Source organism: Barbus barbus, assembly GCF_936440315.1.
Source record: "Barbus barbus genome assembly, chromosome: 15".
NCBI classification, from domain to species: Eukaryota; Metazoa; Chordata; class Actinopteri; order Cypriniformes; family Cyprinidae; genus Barbus; species Barbus barbus.
The window spans coordinates 7,932,631-7,950,879 of record NC_136743.1 but is presented as its reverse complement, the minus strand read 5'-3'; the positions used below and the strand labels follow the sequence as shown (position 1 = coordinate 7,950,879).

At 37.9% G+C, this 18,249-nt stretch overlaps 2 protein-coding genes across 3 annotated transcripts in view; one reads left to right on the top strand and one right to left on the bottom strand.

Annotated features, from left to right (window-relative positions):
- The window catches only part of LOC306881150 (disco-interacting protein 2 homolog C-like), a 36,857-nt gene extending 29,671 nt beyond the window's left edge, over positions 1-7,186 (bottom strand). For both annotated transcript variants that reach the window (XM_079435073.1, XM_079435074.1), the window contains exon 1: positions 6,818-7,186. In XM_079435073.1, coding sequence (XP_079291199.1) covers positions 6,818-6,896 — 79 coding nt within the window. In that variant the 5' untranslated portion in view covers positions 6,897-7,186. The remainder of the gene's footprint in view (positions 1-6,817) is intronic.
- A 4,893-nt stretch (positions 7,187-12,079) lies between these two features.
- Positions 12,080-16,636, top strand: LOC306881161 (E3 ubiquitin-protein ligase MARCHF11-like; the record flags this gene model as incomplete). Its single annotated transcript, XM_079435089.1, has 4 exons — positions 12,080-12,418; positions 14,113-14,268; positions 15,404-15,596; positions 16,332-16,636. The coding sequence occupies 4 exons, from the start codon at positions 12,080-12,082 to the stop codon at positions 16,634-16,636; spliced, it is 993 nt and encodes a 330-aa protein (XP_079291215.1).
- Between the last annotated feature and the right edge of the window lie 1,613 nt (positions 16,637-18,249).

The following is an 18,249-nucleotide window of genomic DNA, read 5'->3' as shown; positions in this document are numbered from 1 at the left end:
GGATGGGACTGGGGCTGCCAAACGTCAAATTTAGAATAAAAGTACTATAATACAGCAGAATATAGCATGACTTATAAGCTGTTTTTATATAAGTCTTCTAAAGCCATATGGTGATTTTGTGTGATCAACAGACGGAAATCATTAATCATTGTTATTAACATAATAATTCGTGCATCTCATTTATTATGCGAGTTATGATGTTAAATAAAGCCCCCAGAATACTGCAAAATGTTAGCAGGAAACTTGCACAGACTTATATTCTCCTTTCACGCAGTTTCTACAAATGCAGCATTTTGACTGCATCACTTCTCCTTTCGCTGCAGGAAGCTTCCCTCTCACATAGTCAGAAATGCACACTTAAACACGCTGCTAAAACACAAGTTGAGATGTTTACGTGCAGGTGCAACTGGGGTAAATGAGCTGTTTTGATGAACTTAAGTCTAAATTAATTTCCTTAATGATCCAGTCAGTTAACATCTTTCTGAAGGGTAAGGCAGAACCTGATTTTACCAAGTGCAACATGTTCCTTGGATCAACATCTTTGTTGACCCTGGAACAACATTGTGATTAACCAATCAGATTTGAAGAACCAGTTTATAGTTTTTGTGAAGTTTAGGCTTACAATCAGTGTTTGGTGCATGCACAAATTTTTGGATTAAAATGTTGTTCCAGGGTCTACAAAATTTGTTGACCTAGGAACACATCTAACTCAGCAAAATCAGGACGTCAATAAACTACTTTAATTTCAGCATTTTCATCACAGTGTAAAATTAGTATCATACAGCCTCAGAAGACTTGGAATATGGCAAACAAATACTTTTTATGACGCTTCTAGGGGCTTTGTTGTCGTTTTTGAAGCTTGAAAGCTCCAATTGCAGGCACTGTCATTCCAGTCAGAGCAATCGGTGTTCAACGGAACAATGAAAGTCATACAGGTTTGAAACGACAAGAGGGTGAGTAAATGATGACAGAATGGGGCGGTGAAATATCACTTTAAAGGTGAAGTATGCACTTCACCTTTAAAGTGATATTTCGCCACGACTTTCTTCTGTGGAACACAAAAGAATGATCATTCTGCTCTTTTCCATTCAGTTAGTGACTAGGGAATAGGGGCTGTCAAACTACAGAAATAACAAAAAAAGCGCCATGAATGCATCATAAAGGAAGTCCATATGACTTGTGTACATATGACTTGTCCATAAGTCTTCTGAAGCCATAGCTTTGTGTGAGAAATAGACCTTCATTGTACGAAAAGACAAGCTTGGAAATTCTGATAACGACATTCCCATTTGTGTTCCATGGAAGAAAAAAAGACATTAGGGCGAGTAATGACAGAACTTTCTTTTTCGGTTGAACTATCACTTTAAAAAACAGCCTTTATGTAATTGATGGGTAAGCTGGGTCACAGTGACCAGACGTTTGTCCCATAACTGAAAGTGGCAGATGGTTAAAAAAAAAAAAATTAAATCTCTATCATTTAACATTAATGTACAATAACTTATGAAACACAGTATAAAATATACACAGAATAAACACAACTGATATACAGTATATGGACAAAAAGTGCAATGTGTTGAGATGCAGTGTCTACACTTAAAATAAATACCACAAAAGGGAGGAATTATATAAAAAAAACATTTTTGGTTCCACAAAGAACTTTTCGGTAAACAGTTCTTAAAATAATTTTTTTTTAGTGTGAAAAACATTTAGTCTAAATCTAAAGACCTTTTTCCATTATAAAGAACCTTTTTTGAATGGAAGGATCCATTGATGTTAAAGGCTCTTCACAGAACCATAAAATGCCAACCAAGAAACTTAATTTTTTACAAGTGTATAATGTATATTTCCTTTTCATTACCAATACAATGAGCCCTGCTGTAACACCTTAATGCCCTGCAGAATCCCACATGTAAACAGTAATAATTGTGCCAGTGCTGACACCTGTACACACAGGTGAAAATGTCATTCTAACACACCCATATTTACACAGTCCTCCTGTTTGCAATCATTCCAACAAAGCTGCTCACCGAGGATTTATTAATAGAATATACAGAATTATTTAGTTGACTCCATAATAAACCAGAAACAGCAACATTATTAAGACAGTTTCTTTAAAAAGAAGTCATATCATCGGTTTAATAAAACTATGACAGACACTTGTCAGTTATCAAAATCAGACCACATAAATACACGATTATATTCTGCATTAGTGCATTAGTGTAAGTATATGTAACTCTGATCAGATGAAGACCCTAATCCTCCAGAATGACTCTTCTGCCCCCATAAGCCTTTGTCCGCAGAGCCAATCCGAATACAGCATGAGAGACTGTGAACCAATGAAACAATTGCCTGTGGCAAGAAAGCCAATCAAATGACAGCATGTGTGGAAACTAGGCCAGAAGCCAAAGCAACAGAACAGTGACAACAGATGCCCCAATCCATACACACAAATAGGATATTGTAATATACGACAAGCTTGAATGCACATATCACGTATGCTAATTTATTGAAGCACATCTGACGTATATGCACATGGAAATATTGTAGTCTGAAGAACACAATATAAAAGCTCCAAAACATAAGGTATTCTGGGAAATATTTCACTCTTAAGTATCCTACCCTGTTTCACTGGACCGGGTCAGGAGTCAATGGGAACATACTGAACTCCTGAACTGTTTGTGTTGGAACAAACATCATGATGGATTATTTAATATCTGATTGAAGTACACAAAATAACAGAGCGCTGTCTCATGAGCACAGGGATGGCGGCAGATGTGGCCTAATAGGGGAAATCATCCTTCTCTGGGTCTCTCTGTTAGGAGGAATGATGCAGTCTACATGAAACAAACCACAAAACACAGACGCCCTTCTACACTCACTGACCATGTGGCACCACTGTCTTCATGAACCGGGTCAAGTCTCCACTCATTACAGCAATGGTGTGACATTCATCCGAAACTATTTTAAACTATTTTCCCATTATTGTATAATTATTATAAAAGTGGGGTTTTCCTTTTTTTTTTGTAAGCAGCTTAGAAATGAGAAACTACATTAAATATTTGTACTTGTAAATCATATTTTTCACATTGCAGGAATAAGAAATACAATTATTTCTCCTTGACTCAGACTTCTGTGGAAGGGGATTTCAGACTGGGGTCCACAGACCCCCAGGGAGACTTCTAGGGGGTCAGTGAAAAAAAAGAGAAAATGTTTTTATACTAAATGCATTTTCACATATTTTGTTATACATCTATTTCTAAATTCTCACCTCTCCTTCTTTGCAAAGGTGTACCTAATAAAGTAGCCAGTGAGTGAGTGAGTGAGTATGTATATGTATATATATATATATATATATATATATATATATATATGTACGTGTACGTAAACGTGTATATGTATATACAGTATATACACATATACATATATATACACACATACACACTCACTGGCCACTTAAGTGGTACACCTTGCTAGTACCGGGTTGGACCCCCTTTTGCCTTTAGAACTGTCTTAATTCTTCGTGGCATAGATTCAACAAGGTGTTGGAAACATTCCTCAGAGATTTTGGTCCATATTGACATGATAGCTTCAAGCAGTTGCTGCAGATTTGTCGGGTGCACATCCATGATGCGAATCTCCCGTTCCACCACATCCCAAAGGTGCTCTATTGGACTGAGATCTGGTGACTGTGGAGGCCATTTGAGTAAAGTGAACTCATTGTCTGAGAACCAGTCTGAGATGATTTGAGCATTGTGACATGGTGCATTATCCTGCTGGAAGTAGTCATCAGAAGATGGGTACACTGTAGTCATAAAGGGATGGACATGGTCAGCAACAATACTCAGGTAGGCTGTGGCGTTTAAATGATGCTCAATTTGTACTAAGGGGCCCAAAGTGTGCCAAGAAAATATCCCCCACACCATTACACCACCACCAGCCTGAACCGTTGAGACAAGGCAAGATGGATCCATGCTTTCATGTTCTTTACGCCAAATTCTGACCCTTCCATCTGAATGTCACAGCAGAAATCGAGACTCATCAGACCAGGCAACATTTTTCTGATCTTCTATTGTCCAATTTTGGTGAGCCTGTGCGAATTGTAGCCTCTGTTTCCTGTTCTTAGCTGACAGGAGAGGCACCTGGTGTGGTCTTCCGCTGCTGTAGCCCATCTGCTTCAGGGTTCGACGTGTTGTGCGTTCAGAGATGGTATTCTGCATACCTTGGTTGTAACGAGTGGTTATTGGAGTTACTGTTGCCTTTCGATCATCCCTAACCAGTCTGCCCATTCTCCTCTGACATCAACAAGGCATTTTCGTCCACACAACTGCTGCTCACTGGATATTTTCTCTTTTTCGGACCATTCTCTGTAAACCCTAGAGATGGTTGTGCGTGAAAATCCCAGTAGATCAGCAGTTTTTGAATTACTCAGACCAGCCCGTCTGGCACCAACAACCATTCCACGTTCACTTAAATCCCCTTTCTTCCCCATTCTGATGCTCGGTTTGAACTTCAGCAAGTCGTCTTCACCACATCTAGATGCCTAAATGCATTGACGTGCTGCCGTGTGATTGGCTGATTAGCAATTTGTGTTACCAAGCAATTGAACAGGCATACCTAATAAAGTGGTCGGTGAGTGTATGTATATATATATATATATATATATATCTTATCTTTCTCTTGAAAATATCCCATAGATTCCATATGGGGTTCAGGTCAGGCATGTTGGCTGGCCAATCAAACACCGTAATATCATGGTCAGCAAAGCACTTGGAAGTGCTTGCAGGTGCTAAAGTCCTGCTGGAAAAGGAAATCAGCATCTCCATAAAGCTTGTCAGCAGATGGAAGCATTAAGTGCTCTAAAATCTCCTGGTAGACAGCTGCATTGACTTTTGACTTGATAAAACACAATGGACCAACACCAGCAGACGTCACAGCACCCCAAATCATCACTGACTTCGGAAACTTCACACTGGACTTCAAGCAGCTTGGATTCTGTGCCTCTCCAGTCTTCCTCCAGACCTTGATTTCCAAATGAAAAGCAAAATTTACTTTTATCTGAAAAGAGGACTTTGGACCACTGAGCAACAGTCCAGTTCTTCTTCTCCTTAGCCCAGGTAAGATGCTTCTGACGTTGTCTCTGGTTCAGAAGTGGCTTGGTAGCCCTTTTCCTGAAGATGTCTGAGCGTGGTGACTCTTGATGCACTGACTCCAGCTTCAGTCCACTCCTTGTGAAGCTCTCACAAGTGTTTGAATCGGTTTTGCTTGACAGTATTCTCAAGCTTGCAGTCATACCTGTTGCTTGTGCACCTTTTCCTACCCAATTTCTTCCTTCCAGTCAACTCTGCATTTAATATGCTTTGATACAGCACTCTGTAAACAGCCACACCTTTCAGTAATGACCCTCTGTGACTTACCCTCTTTGTGGAGGGCGTCAATGTTCGTCTTCTGGATCATTGCCAAGTCAGCAGTCTTCTCCATTATTGTGGTTTCAAAGAACAAGATACACCCAGAATTTATACTGTAGGGATGGTCATTTATTGAAACTCAAGTGTAAATATTCTAATATTTTGAGATACTGATTTCTGACTTTCATGAGCTGTAAGGTCTAATCATCAAAATTAAAACAAAAAAAACTTTTGAAATATTTTACTTTACATGTAATGAATCTAAAATATATGAAAGTTTCACTTTATGAAATAAGTTACAAGAAAAAAATTTACTTTTTCACGATATTCAAATTTTTTTTTTGATGTACCTGTGTGTGTGTGTGTGTACGTGTGTGTGTATGCATGCATGCATGTGTGTGTATATATATATATATATATATATATATATATATATATATATATACACACACACCGTTAACTTAATACAATATAATATTTGGCAGATAATATTTAAATAATTTTGGCTTTAGTATCATGATAAATAAAAGGAAATAATTTTAGACTTTTCAATATCACGTCTAAATTTTTTCACACTATAATTAGCTCCGTTTATAAATCAAGATATAAAGCTTCATTAAACGACCAGTTTAGTTTAGGAAAGGGGTCCCTCACAGGGATATCCTTATATTTGGGGGTCCTTGGAATAAAAGTTTGAAAAAATGGTGGTCATAAAACATTTTCACTGGCCCCCATTAAATTGCTTTTTTTTTTAGATCATCATAAATTCTGATTATTTGCTTGCGTGCATATTTATTTACTTACTTGCTTGTGTATTTAATATACCTCTCAATATGTGTGACCAGAAAACTATGGCAGGAGTATCTCATAGCACATGGGTTTCTCATGTAATATAACCGAGTGAGAGAGATGCACTGGGTGTTTGAAACTTCATGACCAAGCGCATTACTTGCAAAATGCACAACAAAGGAAAGACAGAGGAATGTCCCAATGCTATACACACACCAGCTTCACTTATAACTGATTTACGTGCCCTATATATTCACAAAGGCGGTGGCCGTGTTATGAACAGCTCACTGGAATGGAGAATGGAAACGGAATATATGAGAGAGAGAGAGAGAGAGAGAGAGAGAGAGAGAGAGAGAGAGAGAGAGAGAGAGAGACTTTAGATTCCAAAAGACACATCTCCCTTTATACATCCCAACAGCAATGTATCAAAAGTGTGTTATAATTTCTTAAAATACACATTTCTGTTCTCATCCAAGGTCACCGGAACCGCTCTGTCCGGTTCTGCAAACGTAAACACGCGCTCACTTCAATCTGATACATGTATCAAGCGCGCTGACCCGTTCATCTCTCCTTCTGTCGGTCACTTTCTCCCTCTCTGACCGGTGAAATGGGCAACTACTCACCCTCCGACAGCTCCAGCTCGAGCTCCGCGAGCCGCGCGCGCACCTCCAGCGGCAGCGGTAACGAATCACGGTCTGCCATTGCAACTCCAACACATCCGAGCCTCGGTGCCTCTCTGTGTCTCCCGAGCACACGGTGTCAAACGTGTATTTCACGGTGCAAAAATAGACCGCATGAGTGTGAGCGCGGATGGACAGCGAGCAGACGCGTTACTGGAGACCTGTCATCACCGGTCGCGTTTTTTCGGTTTTCAGTTTCGCTCGGCTTTCTTCTGATCCTAGATTGCAGTGATGCACAGGAGCAGAGCTGCCCGTGTATCCACTGCGGTGCCACCGTGCCCGCCGCTGCCGTCTCGCTCGTCACGTGACCTCGGTGTTCGTTCAAACGCAGTGGAGAGCGACAGTGCGCGCGCGCACCGGCTGTAACAGAAAGCGGCAGCTGTGTGAACACAACGACCTACAGTGCCATCAAACACACCCCGGGCGAATGAGGGGGCACACCGGCTCTTTCTGCGTCACATTTAGAAGGATAATCTAATATAAAGATTTTTTAACGAGATAATAGTGTTAGCAAGCGAATAAAACTCTAATTCATGATTCATTACAGTGATTAAATATTTTATTATCGAAAGAGAAAAGTATGCTACTTTATTTATATTACACGTTTTATTATGTTAACATTTTAAATTCATAATTATTAGCTAGGCTATTTGTTAGCCTATGTCAGGGTAATATATAATAAAATTAGATTATTATTATTATTATTATTTGTATATTTGGTATATAATATGTTCGAAATTCTTTTACTAAACAATTGTACTACAAATGTTTAGAGTGATTATGATGCCTCCTGCTGGTGAGCGGTGGTATGAAAGCAAACTCAGAGAGCACTTTTTTTTTTGCCAAAATGTGCATCTTTAAATCAACTTGAAAAAGATTGTTTAATTTAAGCATGGAAGTTGAAATTCATTATCATGTAATCTATAGCCTACATTATCAATTACAGATCTATTCAGATGATCTAAGTCTCTCTGTTCATGTTGTCACTTAATTTCCCCCTATTTTTTTATTTTATTTTATTATTCAGTTTCTAGCTTCGGTGTCTTCCATTACTGGCCAAACTCCTTGTATGTGCTAGAATAGTTTGTGAATAAAGCTCATACATTCATTTGTTTTTCATTCTGCAAAACACCTCTGCAGCTCTCATCTTTCTCATGACTTGAATTTCCACTTTTCCACTTCAGATAGCTATGTTACATTTGAAACATACGTTATTTGTAACTATGTTACAGTTAACATCCATTTAAACCACAGCAAACCACATTATTTCCTTTCTCACCTATAGACCGTAGTCAGAGTTGATGCCATACTGAATTATACAAAGAATGAAACCACGGCTGTGAGGGATACACTTACAATCTTTACAACGACATGGACTGTATTATGGACCGTAAACTATTTTATGGAGTGCTTGTCTATTTTTTTCCTGAAATATGTCTTATCACATAAACATTTGGCATATGTTAAACAACTGAAAGCAATCATCCCTCACAGCCTTATTTTCATTCAGGTCAAAAATTAAATAAGGCACTAAGGTCTAGGGCATTCTTACAGCAAAATCATAAAGTAAAATAAATAGTGGCTTTAACCTCTAAGTAAATACCAATCCAACCAGGAATTGGATCTATACCGTTTTATTACCTGTGGTAAGCAAGTTATGCACATGCTCCAAGGCCTACCTAATACCCTTGAGAGAAACACACTACATAAAGCCAATAGCCGAGAAATAACCACCTCAGAGAAACTATAAAACACTGCACACATATGCCTGTGGGACAGAAACACCACATCAGTTGATGAACTTTAAATCTGGTAACAGCACTGCATTTATACCAGTAAATATGACAAAGGCACCCATGATCTGTGAAAAGCTCAAATTAAACTTTTGAAGGCCTGTTTGATGAAAAGTAGGAGATGACTCTTCACTTATTTTATCTTGGTACAGTTTTAGCTACAGTAACAGGAAATTCAAAAATAAAGACCGTAAAATCACAACAGAACATGAAGGCTAAATAAGTAAAATTGTAAATTATGCACACGTTTTCATCTCATTAAAACATAAGTATGTTTTAAATAAATGCACAAAATATGGAGACAAATTTTTGATGACAGAACTGAAAGATCTAGCTGGCAGAGGAAAACTATACAAAGTCATAAATTCTTAAAGTAGGGTATACACCACGGGACAATCCCTCTGCTTTAGATATAAGAACTCTGCCATAGATGGATAGATCTCGTTGAAGCCAAGAATTAAAGATTATTCTAGTTTTCTTTAGTTTAGGAGAAAAATGTAGATGTTGACGAGTCAATTTATCTTTAGTAAGAAAAATCCCCAGGTACTTGACACAGTCTTTAACAGGTATATAATGTATTGATGCTATCATAGAGACAAAATAGTTCACACTTTGATAAATTTAAATATAAGCCTGAGGCTTCAGAGAAAGATTGGATAATATAAATACTTATATTCTCATCTTCTTTACTGGGATTATTCTTCTGCATTAACACACCTAACCTATGAATAAATTCAAATCCTTCATTATTTTTTTCACTTTTAATTTGTTTACTTCTGTTAACAGCAAAGAACTCCCAACTAGAGCAATTTTACTAAACATAGTTTTATCTAGATAAGTAACATAATCATTGAAAGGAGCATCTTCCAAAATTCATTTGTTAAATTTCCAGTAACCTCTTAAACTACTTGGCTTTCTATATTGTTTAAGGTCCAAATAAATGAACATATGATCAGTAAATGGAGCAAACTGATGATTAACAGAAATTACATCTTTCAAAACAGCATGAGAAATAAGAAAAAGATCAATTCTAGCTTTAAGGGATCCAGATTTGTTGGACCAAGTAAAGCCACTACAACCACTGTTAAAGAAACGCCAAGCATCTACAACTGAAAGATTTTCACACAACCATAAAATAATGTTATCATACGCATTAGAAGTAGTTCTTGAAGGAAATCTATAATGTACGTCGTCTGGAGTTTCATTAAAATCTCCAGCTATAATCAAATAAGCATTAATAAAGCGACTTTGTATAATAAGCTTTGCTCACAATTCTTTGAACGGATACATTGGCGTTCTTGGCCCCCTCCTCTTATGCAAAGATTAAATTATACGCTTTTATAAGAAATGACGCAAATACCTGAACGCAATGGTTTGACCAATCACAGCGACCTTATTTACATATTCCTACCTCTACAGTTTACTGGGAACAGTTTACATTGTTTTAAACAGAATAATGCCATTAAATTGGAAAACATAGAAGCAACATAGAAACGTCTTGTATATAATTAACGTTTTATTCGTTAAGTTTAGTTTTTTGTTTTTCTCTCTAACCACCAGCGAAAAGTATGTCTCACTCGAGGGGCTACATAAGGATGCGTCAAATACTGGTCTTCTGCAGAGCGGTAGGAAGTTCACTGTAGAGGTTACTAACTGAGTGTTGATCACTTCTCCAATCACCTCGGGGAAGGTCTGAGACAAGAGCCAATCGCTGTCCTCACAGGACATCGTCTGAACAGATGAGCGAGCGCACAGGAAAAATGTGTCAGAACGCGGTGTTTACGCACGAGATGTTGGGATGTAGAAAAGCAATCCGATTGATGCGATCCGCGTTGACTTGGAAACGCTCGCGGCTGGCGCAATGAGTTCAATGTGTGAACTGGCACAAGGTGCTGGAACCCAATTCAGACTACTCTCCTACCACTCCTTTTCTTTTATTTATTTGGAAAATATATACCAATAATAGGATACAGTGTTACTTTGAAATGTTGTTGAAGGTTGCAGATTACAAGAGACCCTATTTAAAATATGGCCTAATAGTGTAACTATTTCAATTACTTTATTAAAGTAATGTACTTTTCTAAATTTCTAACTAATGTTTTCAGCTTCATTATTTTGAAACGGTAAAGCAGACAGGGTTAACCTTACAGTAGTACTCAACACTGATTACTGTCAGACTTTCATCCTTCGTCACTTGAATTAAGATTATAATAATTTAATTTCAAGTTTAATAGCTATAGCTATGATACTGTTTTCGCAAAGATAGGCATCTAACAATGCTTTGGAAAAAACGTTATGCCTAATCTTAAAAAATAAAGCATATACATAAAACCAAAAAAAATAAATAAAACTGTGTTAAATAAACATGTGTTGTGTTCTGTGTCCTAAACTCCTGAAACATTGGTGTCTCATATTTTAGAGCAGTCAATGCAATTTGGGAAATATGTACTTATCTTTTTTTTTTCTTTACTTGTGTATTTATTTATTGTTTGTTTGTTTGTTTTAAAACGCTATCAAGCATATCTACAGTAGCCTTCCTTTGTTTCCTTTTTTTCGTGTAAGTAAATTCTTATTGGAATTCAGTGTCTTTCGTGATAATACTAGTAATAAAATATTAATTTCTAAATCCCTTTAAATGGTCAACTCTGTCACCGCTCTAAAGGCAAATGCCAAAATATACTTTATAGGCTATATTTATTTAGCTTTAGATGGCACTGATGGCAATTTCTTTACTGATAGAACACTGAATGTTTAAAAATCCACTTGAAAATGAAAAGGTACCCGAAGGCTATCATACTCCCGTAAGATACTTTCAGAGTCTTTCTACTTATTTGTTTCAAAGGTGTGGCTTTTATTTCATTTCATTTCATATTAGGGATAATAGGCTTTCAAATGACTACCGTTTTATCCAATCGGTAACTACCTTGGTAAATCTCTGAAAGGGCCATAAGCGCACAGAGCGCGTGGCTCCGGGGCGGGTGGCTCGCGGGTCCATCACAGAGCAGTTACCCAAACAGCTTCGTCGCTCATCTTTACTCGCTATCTCATCACTCACACACTCAACCGGTAGGCTACATCTGATTCTTTTGTGGAGGTTGGCTGTGAGGTTATGCGTGTTTCGTGCCTTCACTGCTTGGTGTTTCAGCACCGCGCCCGGATGGAAATGTGTCTTCCGGGGAAAAGCTGCTTTCAGCCAACGAGACAGCGAGCACATCGCGCCGCACACCCTGGACATCTGCAACTTTCAACAGAAGCGAGTGCCTTTCTGAGAACGTGTGCGGTTTGAGACGCAGATCTATGGCAAGACCTATGCGTCCCAGAGGGGAGAAGAGCCGTGGAAAATCTGACAGAGGCCCGTAAGAGCTCAAACCCCTAATTTTGCTATTTCATTCTGATCCTAGTGCCGTCATTCATGGATATGCACGCAGAGGCGGGTCCGTTGCACGTGCAGACGGTGGATGAGCCACCGGGAGGCGCCACCGTTACCGTTCAGGTCCAAACGGTGCTGGAGAGCGATGGCGAGCTCAGCGAGGATGAACTGCTGTCGGGCGCTGGAGCTCAAACACCGGCAGCGGGTGATCCGATCACAGAGCTCGACAGCGAGGAGGGTGCGCAGGCAGGGACGGACACACCGGCCGAGGACATCGTCGGGCAGAGCGCGGGGAAAGCTGAAACGGTGGGCTCCAGTTGCAGCAACGAGAGCTGCATCCCGACTCCAGGCTGTCGGATCTGTTTTCAAGGAGCCGAGCAGGTAAAGTCGGGCCGTTCATTCGTTCCTTCTGCGTTATTTATTGTCGGTCTGTGTATATAGCCTATATATCACACCGACGACGTCTTTGGTTGTTGGTTGTGCGCCATTCAGAATTGAACTGAATTTGAATTGAGGTAAAACAGCAATCGAATCTGAATGTCATGAAGTTGATTTATTCATTTAGTAGATGCTTTTAGCTGAGGGACTTGGGAGGAACATCACAAGCATCAAAAGAGTAAACATTAATATAGGCTACTAAATAAATAAAATTACAATAAAATGTACATAACTGTAATTATATATTTTGCATAATTTATTATGTATTGTATAATTCTAAATGTATAGTATTATTTATATATATATATATATATATATATATATATATATATATATATATATAAAAAGGTACCTAATATAGTCATTTGTTTTTTGTTTCATCTTATTCAATAAATTAAGTTTTGTGGAGCAGAAATTCATTTCCTACAGTACACAACCTGTGTTGAATTTATTTCAATTACAAGTTCAGTAAATTCTCAATTCAGCTTCCTGTTGGTCAATCAATCAATCAATCAATCAATCAATCAATCAATCAATCAATCAATCAATCAATCAGTCACATTTAAAAAAAATATATTTTTCCAATGCAGAGTGCTTTTGACAGACAAAAGGTATAACTATAAACAAGTAACAGGTAATTATAAAATAGAAAAAAATAAATAAAACAAAACTTGGATATGAATAAAGAGTAAAACTTGGATATGAATAAATGAATAAAAATGCAATGTTATAAGGCATTACAAGAAAGCCAGGCTAAAAAGATATTATTTTTTAGAATTAAAACTCAATATTTTCTGCACATCTCATACTTTCCAGAAGGTTGTTCCAGCAGCGTGGAGTATAATGGCTGAAAGCAGCATCACCAAATCTTTTATTTCTATACTTTGTGATTCAGTTAAAACAGAAGAATTGAAGAACCTGAGAGTTCTTTTTGAGATGAAGTTGAGGCCAGTAATTGAATTCTAAATTTAGTTGTCTTATCCTGATTTTGGTCCTATGTTGGTCACGGCGGTCAAAGCAGTTCATAAATGCAGCTGTGTTAGGACAATCTGAGAAATATAAACCTTGTAAACACCTTTTACATTATAGGCCTACATAATTAATGCAATTATTAGAATATCGGAAACCTCAATGATTCTTAATGCTTTAAACAGACAGTGTGGTGTGTGTGTGAAGGATGGTGAGATCCATTAGAATACCTGCTGCGCCATTCATGTCTAATGCTCTTCACTTCCTGCAGCTAATGTGCTTCCTCGAGGCGCCTTGTGTTTGTGTGTCTGTAAGTGTGTGTGAATGTGTTCCACTCTGTTTCAAACTCATTAGAGTTCTAAATGAGGATGTTTCTGAAATTATTCATGAATGCACAGATGAATCATTTCCCATCCACTCACAGAGATGAATCTCTGTCATTATGTGTATAGTGTTTCATTCACTCCAAATGTTCTCCTCATTTAGACGAAACAGCTCATCTGCTCCATTGTTCAAGGTTCAACAACCTCAACGCTCACCTCATCTGCAAAGACGCATAAGAAAAAATTCATACAGCAGTGAATCATCAGCTCAGCTGAATTTTCTTTCATCTTGATGTGTTTTAATTGGCTGATTGACATGTCGGTGTGTGTTGTGATTGGCTGTAGGGGGAACTGCTGAGCCCGTGCCGCTGTGCCGGATCTGTCCGACATGCTCATCAGCTGTGTCTCCTCAAGTGGATCAGTGAGAAGGGCTCCTGGAGCTGTGAACTCTGCAACTATAGATTCAACATCCTGCCTATACATATCAAACCACCACAACAGGTAAACACACACACATGCACACTCTGGGATTTATGAAATATCGGTCAGGGTTTTGAACAACTTACATTTAAAAATGATAGAATTGCTCAATTGTTAATCAGATGTGTTTTAGTTCCCATTTGATGCTGTCACTCCAGTGATTCAAATTGTATTTGCATATAAATTTTACTCATAAGAATATTTATGGCTGTTTATAAAAATAACACAATGAAAAACATAACACTAATAGTTCCTGATTCATGATTCAGTGAGGGAGTCAGTAATAGCTCTGAACATTTCATTTACTGAACAAGTCTCATTCAAACTAATTAAGTCCGGTTCACACCAAGAACGATTAAGATAACTATAATGATAACGATATTAGTGTCCATACCAACGGACTCTAATGTTCTGTTTATTATAAGTTTGCACTGCAGCATCGTCTGCCACTTTAAATGCTTGAGTGCATCGTTTCTGAACGGCTGTCAATGTTTTTATCATTCATCAGCAGGAAAAAAGTTATTCTAAAGTGATTCCAACAACATCACTACTAGGTTTATTTATCGTTATAGTTGTGATTTTGACTTTCCTATTTTGCTTTGACTGACTCTAAAAAAAAAATTAACCAGATCAGAATCATATATTTGCGAATCGGTCACCACAGCTTGTGCTTTTTTTGTTGTTTTTGATTGTCAATGGTGACTAGATTTGTTTTATTGCCCAGATATTTACAGTCTGGACAAATCTACACTCATTGCCGGAAGTCAGAGCCAGTCTGTGTATTCGAGTTGACAAATTTAATAGAAAATCACAATGTATGATCGGTAAAGATTTTTTTATCATCAGACTATGATTCCATCTATTCAGAGGATGTCAAACATGTTTGATATTTTGAGACACATTCAGAACACATTATTTGCTTTTGTCATGCACCTCATAACAACAAAGCATGTTTCTGCCTATGTTAACCTCAATCGTTTAGTGTATGATTCCCAGTTTTTCCTCTGTGACCATTTACAAAGTCAGTAAGTGTATGATGTTTCAAAATCTGTTAAGATTTGAAGTCGTTTACAGTATTCCAGCATTTAGTCGCAGTCTGGAGCACGAATTGGTGACGGTGTTTGTATGTTTTGCCGGTGTTTGTATGTTTTGCCAGTGGCAGACTGTCACCATGACTCTGGTGGAGAAGGTTCAAGTTATTGCAGTGTTGCTGGGTGGCATCTTCCTGTTTGCCAGTGTCTCATGGCTGCTGTGGTCAGCACTGAGCCCAGAGGCACTATGGCAACGCAGTGACATCCTGTTCCAGATCTGTTACGGCATGTATGCAGTCATGGACCTTGTGTGTATCGGTGAGACACATTTATGCACTAAAACATCCATTATTCCTGTACAATGCCATTTTCTCAAGCTAATATGCATAGCGGGTTATCATCTAAACAAAGTATCATCTTTCAAATTCAATCAATTATATAACGAAATTCCAAACAATAGTCTACATGTCAGTTTGGCACTCTTATGTGGCGTGACAGATCTCTAGCCGCCCCAGTCCAATCTGATCGTTTCTTCCTTTTATTGCACGAAATAAACATGAATGAACATCAGGTGTTTACGAAACAGTACAACTTACTGAAATGTCTCATGAATCGCTCAATCAGTGTTTCAAGCGCGGAAAGATAAGTAAACAGCTTGTAAACAATGTCATGTAACGTTACATTTACCTCAGAAAAGTTATTCAATGTTCAATTTAAGTTTTATGTGCAATTTAAATGTTTGTATATAGTGTTGATTATTATATCTAAAAAATAGCAATTAAATGTAGTAATTTGAACTCTGTTGTTAGTTTTATCCATTAATATTAATGTACCAACTGACATGGTTGTATAGATCACAGCTTTTGTTCAGATTTTTTTAAATTAAGAAACATTGATATATATTCTACCATATACATACAAAGAAATAATATCAAATTGAATTTGAATTGTAATGCAGCTTGTCAATCAAGAAGTTGAATCATGAAATCTATGTCAATACCCAACCCTACTAAAAGTGTGTTTACATGTGCTAATCATACGTTTGTGTTTCAGGTCTGATTGTTCATGAAGGTGGTGCTGTGTACAATGTGCTGATGCGCTGGCGAGCTGTTAATCTCCTCTGGGACGTCCAGAACTACGATAAAAGCCGAGACCTGGAGAACACGCACAGCCCGCACCGTAACCTGTGGCTGCCTCTCACAAACACACATACAGTCTCTAACACACACTCACAAACCACCCGACTGGAGTCATCGCCTCGATGCCCCCTTCGCCTCCTCTCCATGTGCCTGACCTCTGACCTCTCCCCGCAGGAGCAAGGCTCAGGAGAGCTGGTCGTTAGGGTCACGTCAGTTTGACATCAAATTAAACCAATGCAACATCCTTTGTGGGAGTGGCTAACTAGTGGGAGGAGCCTCAGTGTTGGGAGGAGCCTTACTTGAAAAGCACTTTAGAAGACACGCAAACTGAACTGAATACAGAATTATGTTGTATTGCAAACTGAACAGGTGTTTCCAGCTTGAAGTTCTGGATCAGCCTTTGAGCATCGAAGTAAGACTGCAAAGCACTCCGCACACACACACACACACACACACTTATACAAAATTATAATGCACACAAAAAGTATTACTGCTGTTAGATGAATGAATGTTTGTTTTAAACCAACTGTTTTTATGTTCAAGTTTTTAATAATTTTAGTATTGATAAACTACAACTTATCACAGCTTCTGTTCATTACGCTTCACCTGCCATAATGTACAGGTACCACAGTTACAGGCCTTTTCACATTAAGCCGCATTTCCACTATCTCAGACTTTTGCCCCTTGTGGCAGCCGCATGACACTTTCAAATTGGTTGCGAAGCAGCCGTTACCCTTCGCTTATTCACTATGGTAAAAAATAAATGAATGTATATCCATACAAAACAAATGATGTTGACAACGCTGTTAAAAACATTGATTTCACAAGTAACTAGTATAGAAAATTTGCAAAGGGGTAGCAAAAGTCATTGAGAAAAAGTTTTAAAAAATTACATACCAAAAAATGATGTAGGTTTATGCATCTAGCAGACACTTTAGCCAAACAGATTTACAATGGAAGAGCATAAGTAATGTGTCATTGAGCCAACAATATTGACATATCATGGCAGGTTTATTAGAAAGCTAGATTAGGAAACAAGCCAAAGCAGAGGTGCGATGCTGAAGTGAAGCCCGTTTCCGTCACGGAATAAAAATAAAAATGGTAATTGTGAGTTTTTGTCTCACAATTCAGAATTGCGAGATGAACCCAGAATTCCCTTTTTTTTTTTTTTTCTTGAAATTCCACGTTTACATCTCACAGTGCTGAGTTTTCCCTCTGAATTCTGAGTTTGTCTCGCAATTCTGTTTTTTGTTTCCACCACGAAATAAAAAAATAAAAAGGTATTGCAACATATGTCACAATTCTGATATTCAACTCTCAAATTGCAAATTTACATCCTATTCAGACTTTTGTTCTCAGAATTGCGATCTATCACAATTCTCAATTTTATATCTCGCAATTCTGATGAAGTAAAAAAAAACGCAAATTGTAAGTAAAAAACTCAGGATTGCAAGAAAAAGGGTCTGAATTGTGAGTTGCAATTACCTTTCTGGGCTTCCATAAAATGCAGAGAAGAAGAAGAAAAAAAAAGACTGTTTATTTAAATATTTAGGGAAATGTCAGTAGTTCGTCTGTGTAAAACTTGCCACCACAATGGTTGTTGTGGGTGGTTGGACAGGCTCTATATCATGTGGTCTAGATGCAAAAGTTGAAAAATTTCAACACATCCGAAGCTCAAATTGGATCTGAAAATTCTGAATACAGTCGGAACACCACACAGCTCCTGTATTACTCTACATTAAAACAAAAGACTTCAGAGATTAATGCCAAGGAGGTAGTGGAGAAACAAAGGATTGCAAAAGTTGAACAAACATTAACTTTTGCTGCAGTGG